At 39.8% G+C, this 18,548-nt stretch overlaps 1 protein-coding gene across 13 annotated transcripts in view; it reads right to left on the reverse strand.

Moving 5' to 3' along the window:
* robo2 (roundabout, axon guidance receptor, homolog 2 (Drosophila)) overlaps window positions 1-13,477 on the reverse strand; it is a 260,511-nt gene extending 247,034 nt beyond the window's left edge. For 4 of the 13 annotated variants that reach the window (XM_051397359.1, XM_051397367.1, XM_051397360.1 and 1 more), the window contains exon 1: window positions 13,038-13,476. In XM_051397359.1, coding sequence (XP_051253319.1) covers window positions 13,038-13,161 — 124 coding nt within the window. In that variant the 5' untranslated portion in view covers window positions 13,162-13,476. Of the gene's footprint in view, window positions 1-13,037 lie in introns of all 13 variants that reach the window. The other 9 variants (XM_051397362.1, XM_051397372.1, XM_051397366.1 and 6 more) reach the window with 3 other exon arrangements.
* Window positions 13,478-18,548: the final 5,071 nt, after the last annotated feature.

Raw genomic sequence — 18,548 nt, forward strand, 5'->3', positions numbered from 1 at the left:
TCATTTTCACACCTTCTAGGGCATTGCATGTAGGTAATGGTGGGGTGGTTCATTAAGCAGAGCCAGTGGTGTAGCTGTAACGTTTCCTCAGCTGAGTAGTCCGGGTGGAGGGCTCTGATGGCTTCCCACACTGCACAGCTGCAGGCGAGTGGTCAGGCAAGGGAATTTTCAACAGTCTTGTGCTCTCAGTTGCCTGACCTGTCATCTGAGCAGAAACAGGTGAAGCAATTTTTTGCCGCACCTCTACACCTCCTCAAGTGTGCTAAACTGCAGTTATATGGGTATCGCAGTGGTTCTCAGTCACAGAGGTGAGGTCAATAGTGTGAGAAAAGAATTTGCAATGGAATTAGTGGTGGGTACTTTGAGATCAAATTAATGTACTGGGGTACCAGCATTCATTTACAGGAGGAAGGAGCAGATGAAATTTACATGATGGTGGTTTTACGGTCTTTTCACTTCACCGCAAACCGTTTATCTACAGAAATGTACAGGCCAGCTACGAGGTAAAGATTTCCTCACTGATATAAGCTAACTCCAATAACTCCAATAAGAATGTCAGTGGGATCTCTATTTCCAGCTCACTCAAGCCTCTGGACCTGCCCTGCCTTTCTCCACAAATTAGCTTTTCACCTTTAATTATCCAGTCTCTGGCATGGCATAGACTCAAGACAATGTTGCACACACCCATTAACACAAAAAACCTGTTTGGAGAAAACAAATGCTTTCTGCTTCCCTTTTTGAAGTTCGTTTAACAATGTCCTCGAGCCACCATTTTCCAATGTGTGAGGAAGTGCCGGCAAACAAGACATCCATCAAATTGACAGACAAAACAAATTACAAGGCAAACAGAACCTTAATGTGTCACCAGAGCTAATGGTGTCAAGGCTGGTTGGCAGTAGACCCAGACACTTGCATGCTGCTGCTGTCACACTCATACGGCCTTGCTCTTCAACTCACAAAACGCGCAACTGAAGAGGAGAGAGGGATGACTTTTGGATAACACTCAGGTATTAACACCCTACACACTATTAACAATGCATCAAACTTAGATTCATAAAAGTCCATTAAACCGTAGCGAGTCAGAACAAGAGGCTTTCATGCAGGTATGATCTATCTTTACTGTGGCTTGTGCTCACAAGTGAGATTATTCTTTAAATGAATGATGCAGTCTCCCTAAAGCCAATAAAAGTGTAATTACATGCCTTGGGCCTTGGTGACAAAGCCTGTGCTGGTGACAGCTATCTGGAAATGAGGAAGAAAGGATTACCTTCACTTTTCATCTGGCTTTGGCATGATCATCTCTCCACAGGGGTCACCTTGGACGAAATGCCACAATTTTACCAGTCATTAAACTCTTAATCCAGCCTCAGTGTGCAGACTTCCATCTCATCTTTCAAAGCATCCATGGCCTTATATCACTTCATGCTGCCATTGCATCATAGCCACCCATTACGACAGAAAGCAAAGGTGAAAAACCTTTGCTAGAACAGTTACAACACAGAAGAAACCATAGATTGAAGTTCACAGTGATTCAACATTTTCTCATTTCATACATTTTATAGACTTAAGCGGAAAATGATCCTTGGCAGGTAAAGCAAGGTCCTAAGAATTACTTTGTTTTACGCTCATTGCCTTCAGGTTAATATTCTACAAGTTATTTTGGTCTCTGCAGGAAATCGTGCTCTCGAACCTTTGCAGGGCATCAGCTGGAAGATTGCAGAGATCACTTGTTAATATTCATCTGGCTGTATTTGCAAAGCATAGCCATTACATATTCCGAGATAGGGAGACATTTTTCATGGCAGGCAAACTGAACATGATAAATTGGACAATAAACACTCTAATCCAGCCACACAAAAGTGCACAGAGGCATAATGCTGCACTAAATATGACTTTACAAACCTGCAAAGCAACACCGCCAGTCACAGGAGCACAGCACTCACTAAGAATATCGTGGTCACACTCCCACGCAGGTGTTTATTATACAATCACTTGTTTTTATAATTGAAACTTATTTGGCGTAACAGCTGAGTATAAACCCAAACAGTTCTTACTGTGACGAACATAATGAAAGACTTTCTTTTACCCAACCTGCCATTAGCCATTTCGCTCCCTGTAAAGGTCCAGTGTGTAATATTTGGGGGGCTCTATTGGCAGGCAGAAATGGGATATAATATTTATAGGTACGTTTTCATTTGTGTCTAATCACCTGAAAATAAGACTCTTTATATCTGAGCGAGTGGTTTTCAGTTGATTGCATCCTATTAAAATGTTTTGAAGTTTGCAGTGTCAGTTGAGGTACAATTAAAAGGCAGGAAGAACAATTTCCATCCAAAAAAACCTAATTACACTGCCAAAGGTTGACCTCAACAGTACCTACCTAAAAACACCTACAACTTTAAAAGCTAGTTATCAGGACCAAAACCCACATCTTTAATCTCTATTCAGTCGAACTACAAAAAACTCCATTGGTCGTATTCCAGAATTGTAGCCTATTTTAGGATATTTTGCCTAATTTTGCCCAAGCTTTGTCAGTGCAGAAACTGAAACGTGAGACATAATTTTCAGCAATTGTGTGATTCTTTAGCAGATACTGTTTGTCCTCATCAAACAGCATGACAGTCTTTGGATTTTTAATGACACTTAATCCCTCAACATGACATGACCTATTATATTCTCATTTCAAATAAACTGTATTAAATCATTTATTTTAGGGATTATATCTAAACAAACAAGCAATTTCAAGCCTGAACATTGACCTAAAGACATACAATCTGCAATTAATTTGACTTGTTCTACTTTTACTTCTCAAATGTTTTGAATGTTTTTAAACAAACTAAACAAACTTTTTAATACAAATGTATATGTAGAAAAATGGAACTACAAGTAAGTCTGATTTGAAACAGCAACTCAGAACTTGGTGGCTTTCATGCTAATACTTTCAAAACGGCTTCATGTGTCTGCTCTTTCAGGATGAGGGACAGGAATACTCAAGGCAACTGAATATTGTGCTGCTGGAGTTCACTGCTGGTGGTAACTCAATAATGGCAACTCACTGATAATATGGTCATATTTAAACATGACCGATAACGCAGCTGTGATTTTAATCAATCAATCTTAGTAATGAGAACAGGAAGTTAATCCATTGTTATGCATTATTCGTCAGTAAATTAAGGTCTTTGGGGTTAATTAACTAGTGGGCTAAGGACAATGTTAATAATGCAGCACTAATATAGGGCAGGTAATAACACACTTGAGAATGTCCTTCTCAACTCCAGCTTTCAGTTCTTCTCCAAGTAGAATAGCAGATATATTCTGACAGTTCAGTTCTTCTGCAATGTCTTCTTCACAAAAACAGGCATTAGCACTGCTTTAGGTTGATCTGCCTAAGTGAACGTTGTTGGGATGGCACTCCGTTCTTTGCTTTGATAGAAAACCGCAATTACCGACTTATGACAGAAACTACCTCCTTCATCCTGAAATAAACAGAATAGCTGTTTACACTTTCTTTAAATGTAATGAATGACAGCCCCCTCTGATTATCAGATTTAAGCTTAATCACCCAAAACACATTTCCCAAAACCACTGACTGATTAATTTCCTCATCATTGTCCGGGTGGGCAAATTATTTTTAGTTTGAAATGAGTTAAGGATGACAAGATAATTAGTCATCAGTGAGATTACTTTACTGATGACTATGAAAGCAAAAAGGCAAGGCAATTAAGTTATTCCAAATGTTTAAATTCCTACTGTGAAGTTCAGTTTCTACAAATACATTTTATTTTAAGATTTGGCCTAGGAGGATGTTTCTGTGGCCCTGTTGAACTGTTCATGTCTAACTTGACCTAATGGGTCTGACCCAAAAACAAGTCTGAGAACGAATTTTCCTGAGAGGCCATAAACAAGGTATGATCTTACAACTGTAATTATCTTTACAACTGCAGAAGGATGGAGTTTAACCACAACAAATATCACGAATGCTCAGATAATGAGGAGCTCGCTCTCATTTTCACATTACATTTCACATTATTACTGACATCTGCAAACAACTGCCTTCTTCTCAGCGACTGTTTCAAAAATAAAAAATCAACTGCATCTAACAAGGGATGCACATTTTAAGCAATTTTAAAATTTCAAAGATAATGTGTTGTTAATTTACTTCACTTTTCCCCTAACCTTAAGCAAATGTTTTAGTCACTTAATCCTCACAACACATGGGACACAGGACAGAAGTCTACAGTGTCGAAGTCATGTAAATTGTACATTGCCTGACCATCAACCCTGACCTCTTTCTATTGATCTTGCCAACAAACAAGCACAATTACGTTATGTTAAGTTGAGGGAATTACAGCTTCAATTTCATAAATGGCACTAGAACCCACTCAGGAGACTGAGTAAAAATAACTAGGAACAGTATCTGGCATTTGGGTGACGTCTTTGTAAGGGCAAGCGAGTGGATCTGAATAAGACACACGCTAATGCAAAATGTAAAGAGGGCCTTTGTAGACACCTTTATCTGGCAGTGAAAATCCCTTGCTTCATATAAATACTGCACTGACATATTTCCCAGAAAGCCAGAGCTTCTTTCTCCATCTCCTGGGGTCCAAAATGACATTCAGCATCTGGTTGGACATACTTTCTGCTGCACGGGCGAGAAGAAAAATGTAGCCCCCTTTACTTAGCATGGGCCCACATCTAACCTCACAGACTGCCCACAGATTCTTCAAAGAACCATACTGGTGTATTTCTGACTATCTCTGGAGGTAATTCATGTGTTTAACACAATTTGTGTGCATATTTGTACACAGCGTATGCTTTGGGGATCACATTTTTTGGTCTTAGTCCCTATCCTAGTCTTTTTAGCATGTGCCAATACAAAAAAGATTTAAAAACACTACATTAAAATTACTAAAGCATTGATATATGTTTCACAACTAAATAGCTCTATATTTGTCCAAAGGGTTCTGTTATAGCTGTTAAGTTTAGTCAGGATTTAGATAACCCCTAACCTAGTCATGAATTAAATACTCTAAGCTCAAATGCAGTTCATGTCTATGTCACATATGTCGACAAACTGTCCTGTTGTCAGATCCTGAATATTCCAAAGAATAGTGACTATGGCAACTCCCCGTATGCGGTGACATCGCCTTGATCTGTATAGAGGTGTATCCTCTTCATTTTTATACACCAACTCAATCTATGCATCCTATTTTTTCGCTTCCTTGAATGAAGGGAATGAAATGTTCAAGTCAAGTTAACTCTTGACCTTGGAAACAATATGTTGACAAAAGAATTCTTAACTCAAGGTCCAATGGAGAGAGAAAGAGATTTGTTTACCAGTCGGCTGTGACAGGTGCTAATGCAGTAGTCACGCTGAACACTGTCAGCAGAACAAAATACAAACTGGATATTATGTTACTATCTGACTTGAGCAGAGCTGGGGGGTTTTTTATCGACCGATTGTGTAAGTTTAACGCCATCTGACTAGAGGGCATTGTCTATTAAAGACAGGGACAATGTCTGTTAATGACAGGAAGTCAGAATAACACCAGTATGTTCCTTTAAGCTATGTCCCTGCATCAGACTGTTCCCGTTTTTTTAAAGTGCACCTCCAGCACAGGCGGCCTTATCTGCATCCCTGCTCTGTGCTGGCGCAGGAAGAGGCTGTTGCTTGACACACAATATTGGACAAGACAGTAACATGGAACATTTAGAGGAGGATGGAGAGGGTACCGTCGCACCAGGCTTGCCAGCTGTGATAATGATGTATAATTTAATTGAAGGCTGTGCTTCTATCCTCCATAGAACTCAAACTGCTCTTCTCTTGTCAATGCATTATTCAGGCTAATGGTGACCCTGAAATAGAAAAAAGCTTCTTATCTCTTTAAAGTTTTATTGCAGAGAGCAAAGAGAGGTAAGGAGGTATATAGAAAGAAAGTGAGTTAGAGTGAGGCAGCGAGTCACAGATAAGGCAAAAAAGCTTACTGAGATATAGTTCTATCTACTGACATGCTTTGTGAAGGATTTCTGACCATGACAGCGTCATCTTCCTGGCAACAGTATAAAAATTCAATTGGACAGAGACTCTATGATGTTACTCTATCCTTAGCTGCTGACACTTTTAAGGAAATAAGATTTTAATAAAAGAAAGAAGATTTTCCCAAGTGCAAGCTTTACACACACTCCTCTGCAGACTGCCTCAGTTCTATTGCTGCAGAGCAAATATTCAAATCAAATATTTAAACAACATAACTTGTGTTCCGTCACAATCATCATCAGCATGACCATCATCATCATCATCATCATCTCTGGTGAGAAAATAAAAAAAGAGAAGCAAGATGGAAAGATACGGAGTGCAATAAGGCACCCATGCATACACTATTACAAGTGTGATAAAGCGGATACTCTGCAACTTGGATGTAGCCAAGTCAAGGAATGACAGGGTGAAAGGGTCCTAGGCAGTAAAACGCAGCACCTTCTATCCATCATGTTAAGTTGTCATATTTACAGTCTGAAATTCAGCCATAAAACACTGTTATTGTAAAGTGTAATTTCCACTGCAATTAGAAATCAGCTTCATTAGAGGACGGGTGACTGGAATGTGGCAATTAAGCTGCGCTGTATGGCAAGTGGGTTGGGGGAGGAGGAGGAAGTGCAATACCCAGTGATGGCACTTTACCAATTTATTGAATCTGTTATTTCACTGTGCCCAGTCTATTATTGTCCACAATAACTATTCTTTCTTCAGATGGATCTAATATGCAACTATTTTTTACTTCATGATAAATCCTTCATTTAAAAATATTAGGAACGCTGGGATTATTTATAAATTTACATACATAAACTGTTAATAGTGTTGAATTACTTGTATTATTATGACTGGTAACTGAAGATCTTGAAGGTTAAATACGTTTTGGCTTTATAGAACAATCCAAATGTAATCAGTAAAATCAAAATCAACTACAAAACGTAGCTCGTATAAGAGTGTTAATTTTTCTGCTCAGCTGGAGCTTATATGTACTTGCATGTGATTGAAAATTGTTGTATTAACTGTTGCCTAATCAAGTGAACACACACCTAGAACTGCATTACAGTTTAGGTTTTTACTAGTACTAGAAATATATGTTGTTCGTGTGGAAGCAGAATACCTTTTTTTTAAAAGTTAATTAATGATATGTTAATGTTATGGTAATTATGTTTTCAGAATTCTCATCATTTGTATGCGTGAGTCTATTTTACACAGATGTATGTTGCATATTATGATTTTTTTTCACCTTCAATACCTTATGCTATTAAAGAATCTCAATTATTATCTTCTTAGCATTGGATTTGATTTGATAAGAGCCTTCTGCTGCTCTAAATTGGGTAGCAACAACATTTACCTAATGTTGACTCAATCCTGTTACCACTGTATCTGTAATCTCGCCCACACTTTTCAGCTTGTACACATTACATTCATTTCTAACAAGGCAAAGGCGTACAAAATTAAGGCAAGTACATTTCAGAAACTGATTCTTCTAACTTGCAGTCGCACAAAGCTTAATGATCTAATTGGATTGAACGAGGAACAGCAGGCGTATTTTCTGCCTTTCTAGCCTTTTTCATCATGATTGAGTAATTACGAGGGAGCAAAGTCTGCTTCATTATAGATGTACTTGCTGGCTGTCTTGTAAACATTTTGTTTATGACATCAAGTGTTCGGCAGAACTGAAAGTTTGGCCTACATTTTTTACATTAACATACATGGGATAATGGAAACGGCTCTCTGAGTTTTCACCAGCAGTGAAACCAAACTGAGTCACGGTATGTCAGCAAAACGTCACAGGAACAGATACTGAGTGATTTCCCCCTTGCTCTATGACAGCCATCACTGTGTTCCCTGCCCCAAGACACAAGTCAAACCATATTAATTGAAAGTAATGACAGAGATTTAATTTTTCTGTCAGGCTGTTGCCTAATTTCCCCCCCATTATTTTGTATAATATTTCTATCCCTGCAGTTAGTTCTGCCTTCCTGCCAGGGCCAGGGCATGAGTGGCACATTTGGGGACTGGGGGCGATAACCATTAATAGCAATTCTACATAAAGAGAAGACTGGTTCATAAAACAATGAACTTAAATCTTGTGAAAATATGCAAACCATGTTGTGGTACTAAAGCTCCCAGAATAAAAGACAATGACACGCTGTAGGCGTCATTTTATTCCACCAGCTCACAGAAAACAAGAAAAAGTCTTGAGTCACTTATTGTATAATTCACTACAACATGTAAAACAAACACTACATCAAAATCTTTACTCAGCCGCCAAAATAAATAAATATATACTTTAGTCTAATAAAAAGCTGCTAGAGTACTGATCAAATTAAGTGAAAACATGACACGTGTTGGCGGTATGTACACAGCAGTCTAGATACCAGCTATGAATATGAAGATTTAAAGAATAACAGTTATATTATCTAGTGCATAACACAGGACAACACTGTACATGAACTACAACAAATAAAGTAGGTCAAAAGTGAACCAGAAAGTTGTTCTGTAAACTATGATGGATAATGACAACACACAACAACACATATTTGTTTTCTCATCCAAATAAACTTTGCTTACTTTTAAACTTTTGTCTTACTTTGGTAAGTGTAACTTAAAGGAATTATCCTTTAATAATATAAGCCCCTCAAAGTTAGGCTGGCCACTATTTAAATAGTGAGGTTATGGCTGCACATATAGCACATTTACACATTTCACATTCACATCAACCACAAGCATGCGCCCCTCTTGTAGGTGCAAGCACCTCGTTTTGTCTTGGCAGTCATTCTCCTGTTCAGAATTACTCCATTCTCAGGGGCGGATCTTGACAGGTGGCAGCTAAAAAATGCCATCCCAATTGTCATCAAATTTAACACATAATTTAAATAAATAAAACAGAAATGAACACATATAATATAATGACATTTTATGGCTATATTTTCTATGAAAAAGAATGAAAAATAAACCATTTTATTGATTTTAATGCCACGTTTAGATGCCAACTATTCAGTGTTTTACTAATTGGCGGCTTGGGAGCCAAGATGTCAAATCGAGTTGTGTACAGAGAAGCAAGTCACACCGAGAGCAGGTACTCTGCTTTCTGGATCCCACCTGAACACAAAATTAGAAGCACAGATGATCAGACCTGCTACAGCCATCACAGTGCCACATGCTGGATATACCTACTGGGCTGCTTATGCATCATATGCTTAAAAGCAGGCTGATCCCTAAGTTACTCGTAGGGTATTCATCCTGTGTCAATCTCCTGCTGTGCTCTGTCACCTGCAGAAGTCTATAGAACACCTCTCTATGACCTGAGAATCAACCAGAAGGTTTATGTCAACCAGATTGTTCCCTTCCCACGAATATCTCTCTAGATCCCTGTCCGTGTCATATTCACTCTCCTCCATGTTTGCATGTATGCAAATTTATTGCCTGCATCCGTACAAAACAACGCACAGCGCCATCCAAATAACAAAAATGCCAGTGTGATTTGCAACACATCGAAATAAGCAATGGACGTTTTTCTACCATCACACAATATATATGTCATCATATCACACAGCCTTGAATGAGTTCATCATGACATTGTGATTTTACTTTTAAACCACTTAGAATGAGAGCTGCAAATTCAATTAGAATAGAGGGAATACACGTTGTTAATGTTGTTGAGGAACATTTCCAGTCTACGGTAGATGGCTGTTTTATTCTTTCTTGTGGTCTGATAAGCCCTGGATAGCACTCACTAATTGCACAGTTATGGAGCATGTGCAGATACTGTGATGAAGTAAGCAATTTGGGCTGTTGATCTGTTGTAGGCTACACTATTCCTGTGTGAGTAGGGAGTGGTAATATTAATTCCTGCTCCCCTCTCCTGGTCTATAAATCTGATACTCTCTCACTCCCATCCCAGATGGTCAGATATACACAGTTGTGGGGGACAGAGGAGTGTGAGCAGTATTTCTGTAATAGGTGTTGGTCACTTCTCTTTACCATTACTCTTTCACTGACTGCCTCTGCAAGCCCCTGTTTAGTAAATCAGTTGTTGAGAACATTACAAAAAATGACCCTTTTTCTAAACCTGGGCGAGTCCACATATCGTTTGTCTTCAGAATTCTTTGTGAACAGGAGCCAGGCTTCTCTCCACCTGGTACTGTCTTCACATTAACATTTATTGTAGTCTGGTGGGTTTGTAATACATCCAATTGGATCCCCCCCTCTTGCTAGGCTGACTTCAATCTCTGCTGCCCCTGATCTAGGCGCCTGTGTGATATTAGTTATGGAGGCTCTCTCTGCAGGGTGGTATGAGAATATAAAGGAACAGTAATTTGCTGGATTCTGAGCGATGTCAGACATCATGCATATGAAGTAAGTGGGTTGCTTCTGGATCACAAGACTTTCAGAACTAGTGCTCCACTCTCTAAAGATGGGATGACAATAAATAATGTTCTGTTTCAACCTTCACCATACCACAGCTGGTACACCTGGTGCTAATCCACTGACTACCCACAGTCAGCATACATCAGGTTGTGCAAGTATGACTGGAAGTCAAAACACAGTTTGGTCACACAGAATCACAAGGACTTTATCTATAAAATATGTTTCAATATGTTAGTTTTACATTGTCCCATGGTGTAACTCCGTCATCTCCGTGGTCATTTTGGGAACATCTTTATAGTATCTCATTCTTTTCTGTATCTTACTGAACATTCCTAGTATGTTTGTATGCAAGGTTTGTACGTCTATGTTTGTTGGTCTAGACAATAATTGCTTTTTTCTCAGATCAGAAACATTAACACATTAAATTATTACTGCTTTTTGAGGGGGGCAATAGCACAGCACAAGAATCAGTCTATTAAGAGTGCAGAAGTGGTTTGATATATTTCTGAGAACATTTTGCTCATTTTCCCATTAGGTCCACTTTTCACCACTGGAATCTGCTGTGACTGACAAATTCAGGATGACCCAATCCACTGTCCTTTGTGTGAGCACAAAATGCTCTCAGCCACCTTTAAAACATACAGCAGGTGAGTGTTGATATTCAAAAGATTTGGGGCGGATGGTCACTTTAATGCATGGTTCAGGATTTCTGGGAAATCTGTTTGTGATTAGATTCTATTCCTGGTCGAGCTCAGACATATAATTTCTCATGTCTCAATAAGACAGCTATGCATTCTGTTTGCACACCTCCGGTGTGTTCTTAGCAATACGTATAGTAATAGTAGGGAAAATATTGATAATTTAGCTAACGCTGTGCAGTTATAAATGACACAAGCATGAAATCTTGCTGTTAAATGTGATAATGAATGTCAATCTACAGTCAAACTACTGCTTGTGAGAGAAATCCGATGACATTATGCTGGCACAGAAATGAAATGTTATTCCTACCCGATATCTTCTTGGGTAATGACCGGACATTCATAGATACTCGTCATCCCTGATTATGGAAAATAGTCTTTCCAAAACGTGTCACAAAACTTTAATTAAACAAGCAAGGGTACAATTCAGATTATGGCTGTGGAATGATTTGTTCAACTGTGTGCACAGATAGAGATGGAGTCCATGGCCTAATTACACCAAGGGAGTTCACTGCCCTCCATTTCACACGAGGCCAGTGATAGCTGGGATTTGGATTTCATACTGTATATGCTTTTACCCTTGGTTTACAGATTGCTGATTCATATTTCCACAAAGCACATCAAATTCTAGCCTTGAACACATTTGACCAATCTTTTCATGTGATCAACAAAATTGGGCTGAAAATGTTTTTGGGGTTTTTTGAAAGCTGTGGCAGAATCCAACTTCATTCTCTCTATCGTTCTATCTGCCCAATTTCCTTCTATCATGCAGAAGGTTGTTTAAAAAAAAGATAAAATTAAAGTAAAAGAAGAAATTGACATTAAAAGAGACATTCTTTCATTATCTAATATTTTAGAGTGTGGAATATTAATTTTGAGAGCGTGGTCCAAGTCATTAAGTTAGAACTTCTGTGTGGTAATGATGCATGTCGGTGAGAAGTGCGTGGACACGCTACAAAGAGGGTGTAAAAGAGATCCATTTGAAGAAATGTAAAGTAGAGAACGGGTGAGGCAGAGCAAGAGCAAAAGCAAAGTGGCAAGGAATCATTAAATAGATCACGGTGGTGACACTGCCTCTTTGAAGACACACACATCCCACAGAGCGTGAGCCTCGAGTGCTAACAATGCCGATAGGCTGCAGGGAGCATCTCTCAGCTTTCTCACTGAGCACTAGCACTAAGATTAGAGGTTCCTTTAATCCGACAAAGGGGATTAAATGCTACAAGAGAGGCGAGAGGACCGCTCCCATGGAGGGGCTGAGATGAATTATTAACACCTCTCCTCAAGACTGGTGATCTAAGTCTTTAAACCAAATATCACAGCTCTAAGACACTAGTGGCATGTCCTGCCAACCAAACATTCCAGGGTGCACAGATAAATGAGATCTCCCGCCACATACTCCGCTACACAGAGAAAGAAAGGTGTGTGTATGAGGATGTGTGCAGAAAGTGGAGGGGTTTTAAAATAGACCATTAAAACAGTAAAAGATAGCAGTAGGATGGTAGAAGTGTGATAACAACCGTAAAACTATTAAACGTTAACTTCAGTGTTCATTGTTGGACAGGCTATACATTGGCTAGCAGTGAAAGGTTAGACCAAACCATTAGTAAGTAGTCATCACTTCCTCCTAAGCTCAACTTCCTTTGAACACACCTCAGCTGCCATAGTGAGTACACAATTGTAAAAACAAAAGTGGACCAGAGGATGAACAATATGTGTAGGTACAGACTTTTCCCTACACATCTAAATCCAAAAAGGTAAGGTCAGTTTGTGATGAGAACATGTCATCCAATTTTTAACACTGTCCCGCCCAAGATCACCTGAAAATCACATTTTCGGTTCATTTAAAAACATACAGATACAGTGCAGCTCAGCATCTCAAACCCAAAGTGAATATCACGCACATCAGTCATTATTTGCCGGTCATCACTTACCCCCCTTGTTCCATCTGCCTTTAGTTCTTGCCTGATAGGTGAGTTCGGGACAGCCAGACAGCACCAAGAGAAAAAAAACAAGTTCAAACACAGAAAGAAATCCAGACTTTGCCCTGGAAAACATGTCCAAGAGTTGCTGGCAGCCGAGTCACTTTCACATGGCTGTGTTTCCTCCTAGAGCGGCGCGGCTGTGGCGCATGGTAACCCACGCGTGGGCTGTCATCATCAGTCACGCTGGTGTCAGCAGTGGGTCTCTAGTCCTACCATGCTGCTCTGTGATGCACCGGCTGGGTGCTGGTCTTTCACTGATGCTGGAGCTCCGAGTGAAGCCACATTTCTCCCTTCTGTAAGCTCTGCCTCACCAGAGCGCACGGGAACCAAACGGGAACACACAGCTTGCCACGCGACGGCACAGCTCAGCTACGCTCGGCACAGTGCATAGGAACTCGCTCTCACTCAAGCTCACACACTCACACACACTCCCTCTCTCTCCGTCTCTCACGCTCACTGCTGCCACCGCTGTTGATGCTGATGCTGCTGCTGGAGCTGCTGCTGAATTATTTCCTGCCCTCCTCACTCTGAATTTCAGAGGGAATTCATTCCTCTGCGCTCTGTCTTTTGCTCGGAGCTTAACGTTGTGGAGGAGAGGAGAGGTGGTGGCACAGTCCACCTTCTGTACTCTAGAAAGAATTCTTCAGAGGTGTGTTGAACTGAGGCTGTCTGGGAGTGTAGACCAACAAACAGGCAAGTAAGAATAACAGGTAGTTTGGTCAAGGCAAAAGGGGGCAGAGGAATGACATGGTCCACATTTTTGTAGAGCTGCTCTTTCTCAGCAAGACATGTGCATGGGAATTGCGTCACTCTTGCCAAAGTAAGGAGCGAGGCTTCACTAGGGGCAATGGAGCAAGGAGAGAAGAAGAAAGAGAGAGCAGGAGATCAGAAAGGAGCACTCTGGTGGGGAAATTGTAGGGTTCTTGCCATAAGACACATTCCCCCTCTCTGCTGCGACAGCTCACGGTCAAAAAATAAAAAAAAATATCGCTGGACCCGTACAGACAAAATCAAACAAAATCATTGTGGGTTTCCTGGAGCATGTATTTAAAATTTTTTACACATTTTAAAATTAGCATTTATTTATACAGTACTTAGTATATAAGTATAATCTACAATTTAAAAATGTGCAAAAACAATACAATAAATCCAATGTACTCCAACATGCACTCCTTTAATAAAAAAATAATTTAACATTTAAAAAAACAATGGTGGCATGTAGCCTTCAAGTAATAAATAAAATAATATAATAAATAAATAATTTGCTTTCCGCTCTTTAGTTGATCTGCCAATGAATATAAGCCTGCATGAGTCTAATCTTTTTTTACCTCCTGTTTTAATGCCTTTCTTCCTCATCTTTGATGTGAATATCATCTGTGATGAGCATCATTCAGTTATAAGTGCACCATGACGCGTCTCTCCTGTCAGGAAAGCAGACTGGAATCACACCGCCCTCTGTTTCTATCACAGTTATAGTTTTGTGGTCATTTTGTGACACGGCTTGTACTGATGTCAACACATAAACATCATTATGGATGAGTCCTCCTCCTCCTCTCTTCCTCCGCACAACCCCCCGCCTAAACCAAGCAAAGTATTTCCAACATGCAAGAACACGTCTGACACTATATTTTTCCATGTTGGCAGCCAGTCTTTTTTATATGACATTTAACGGCTGACGATAATACTTCTAGGTGTAGATGCTGCCCCCATCAGATGCAGAAGAATTGCATTCCCTATGCTACTGTCACGTCTTCTGAATTCTTCCATCAGCTTGGTACCGAAATATCAGTTCTTGTGACATCCTTACCCACAACCATACCATTCAACAGAAGGTCAAGCTGTTGTGATCAGTTTAAATGGTAATGACATCATGCTACCCCCTGAGCCCTGCAATCAATGGTTATCTTTATTAATCTGCCAATTTATTGTTTGGTAAATACAAAGTCAAAAACGAAAAGAATATAAAACATAAAAGCATAATCAATTAATGGAATAATCGATGAATTGTATCAGCTCTATAGTCCACAGAGAAAAGAGCTATCACATATCCCATCATCGAACTACTCTAGCTATGTTATAACACAACCTCCTCAACCTCACTCCACCAAATTAGCGCCTGTGGCATACGGCTGTGTATTATACAGGGGTTATGATTCAGTATATTGCTGTATATATCTCAAAACTGTAAGCAGAGCAATATTTTTGTACTTTTAGAAAAAACTGTCACACTACAAAGAACACACCACAATGCATGACATTGGAGAAAAAAAAGGTTACTTTTGTGACCAGAAACTCTTTCATGATGTAACCCAATATCGATACAGTGTTTTTGAGAATATCACAAAACAAAATATATATATATTTTTCTTACACCCCTACTGTGGCAATGCGGCAATACGAAACTGTTAAAAACTTCTCCAACATAATAACACATTAAAAACATCCGTATTGTGACTGATTACTGGATATAGCCAAAATTTTCGAAGAGCCTGTTTTTTTGGATGCGCTGCCAACTCTTCATCAAGATACCAGCCACATTTCTCCCACAGAGCTCCAAGGTCGTTATGCTCCCAAGTTCATAAAACAGGTACTTCACAAGCAGGGAGTATGAACAGGCTGTCTCATACACACGCCATGGCTTTAATGTCCTAATTACAGCTTCTGTGGAAACCCATGATCAAGTCCATAATTTTTTATACACAGTGCAAATTAATATCTTGAATCCACACATAATCTTCACTGGTTTCCTACCTGCATCCCCCCCCCCCCTTCTCCTTTTCCTTCACGCTATCTCGCTTTCCCTTCATAACAACCTGCAACAACACCAGAAACTATAATTAAGATTTCTGCAAATGAGGAGAGAGATGTGTATTTTCTCTAAGACACCAGCAGGAGCATCTGTTGGCAATACACATTTCTGATGACAGATAAACAAGCGCAATGTTTGCTTCTCTCTGGGCTATTACACCATAGCTGAAGTACATAATTCTAAAGAATGACAGTCCCCTGTTAATTGAGTTATAAAATTACAAACCAAATCTGCACCAGACAAGGTAAATTCAAACCCTAATGCTACAATATATCTTGCTGCATGTCTACACCTCTAAGTAGGAGTTTTTCCAACAGTAGCCTGGAGCTCTTTGTGTTAAACAGTAATACTCAGAGATTATTCTTCTTGCATATAAAGAGCTGGGTGTGATACCTTGGGCTCCAAATTTAAATGACGCTGGCAAGGCTAAGCACCAAATAGCTTAGATGTAAGAAGTTAGTGGAGGACGACCTGAAAATACATGGAGCATGTGGTGCAGCTTGTGCTAAATAGTAAGTGGTCTACAGTGACAGCTTGTTACAGTCTGTGTCACATGGCTGTGTTCCTTCATAAGCCACGACTGTAGAGCAAGAACCTTGAAAATAACAATCATTGCTATAATGACAGCATCATTGTTGCACCGACTGCACCGTGTTCATTTACACCTTAAAAGGTAAAACTCTTATTCTCACAGTGAGCACTAAATTCATCACAGTTCGACATCAAAGAGCTGAGAGATTTACATTTAACCAACCAAAGTTAATCTAAAAGCTAGTGAGCATCAGAGTCCTTCTAATAAGCAGCCAAATGACACGACAACACATGAATCTGCAGACATATTAACAATTATATGGAAAAAATTCTGAATACAAAGTTTAGAAATAGAAAAAGAGCACAGATGTTCCAAAAACAAACTCTGTGTGTGTCATCAGTGGATAAAAGGGACAGACTTTGATGTCTGCTGCCTCTTGTGTAAAATTAGTTCACACAGACATAAATCTGGTGAAGTGTAGCTGGAATTAGCATTCAGTGTCTTTGTCTAAGGTCCCTTTGAGCCCATTACACTCACCATTCAAAGTTGCTTGCTTCAAAATACATTCTGCCTCTCTAATACAGTACTAAGAAACAGAAGAGGGAAGGAGAGGGAATAGGAGGGATAAGAAGGGAACCTGTGTAGTGTGTGATAGTCAAGGCAAATGTATAGAAAAATATGCGCAGCACTGTTGAGCAGGGTACTGTCAATGAGACAGTCACTACTACTGTGGAAGGAGTAAAGCGGAGTAGAGTGGAGTGAAGTGGAGGGGATGTGGGAACCCCTACATCCATACTGGTAAGTCTGACAGCTTATCACCCCCAGACAAGAGCCCCTTGGATAAATGTGGTCAAGCAGGAGAGGAGCCCAGCTTCAGCAGTGATGGGGTGCAGGACAGCGATAAGGATGAAGCTCTACTGGGCAGAATGGGGGAGTGAGGCAAGGGGCCCCGGGCTGAGAAACTCAGCCAACAGCAACGCTCATTCCAGCTCTTGCTGGCTAAACCTCTTAAAAAATTTACACATAGGCATTCACCATACTCAGCAAATATAGGTTACAGCATGCGTGTGTCTTAAGTGTAACTGTGCATGTGTGCGAGAGAAGACAGAGCACGTCTTACAACTGAACCCAAAAATGGAGAGTAAGTGAGTGCAGAGAGGAAAGAGCTGAAGAGTAGACGAGAAAAAAAAGAGGAGAGTAGGAAGAAGAGAGCCAGAAAGAGAGAGAGAACGTATTCTTGATGTTTTTCCGACAGTGGGCTCTTTAAAACACACCATGAAATTTGCTTTTTCACAGGAAGTGACAGAGCGAGCACCATGAATTGATCCCCTGATGGAGATCTGGCTCTTTGTGTAGTCGTTTTCTCCTCTGCGCATCTGCCTGCCCAGATACTGGATAATCTACTCGCTCCCGGCATTCCTAATCCAACCATCCATCCCCATTCACTCCGCCCATGTGTGTCCCAGCACAGGACAAGGGTGTAGTTTGGAAGTCTATAATGGAATAGATTTGGTTGTTTGTCTCTCTTGAAATGACTGCTGTGCAGCAGTGAAATGATTATTTCTCCTGCAATGCTAATCTCTGGGTAATGATTAACGTTCTAATTATAATTTACCAGAATCCGAGCCCAGCAACTTTCAACCAAATAATCAGTGGTGGAACCTTTCTTTCTAGCAGCTGAATTTTTACACTAATATTATATTATATAGTATATCAAATCTATGAAAACTAGAACATACATGCAAGTCTGTTTGTTTTTTTCCCAAAATGTTTTATAGATTGTGGTTGACAAAGCAACGTACTTAAATAGAGCACTCCACCCAATATGGCTCCTGGCAACCAAATGTTAAAGATCATAAGCAGATTATGGCTCTTTCAGCCAATTCAAATAAGTAAACAAGCCAGACCAGAAAAGAGCAGCGCTTGTAGAAAACAATTAGTAAATACGATTGTAAATATGTGCCTTTCTGGTCTGTCAGATGGATGCTCACTGAGAAAATTAGAAATCATAACTGCCTGTAAAGCAGCATTCATTAAGAAATATACTGCAGTGTGATTTTGAATAGTGGCAATTTCTATTGCCAATTTTTTATTACAAAATTACTTAAAACAACTATCT

Source organism: Dicentrarchus labrax, unplaced genomic scaffold (genome assembly GCF_905237075.1).
Source record: "Dicentrarchus labrax unplaced genomic scaffold, dlabrax2021, whole genome shotgun sequence".
In the NCBI taxonomy this organism is placed as follows: Eukaryota; Metazoa; Chordata; class Actinopteri; family Moronidae; genus Dicentrarchus; species Dicentrarchus labrax.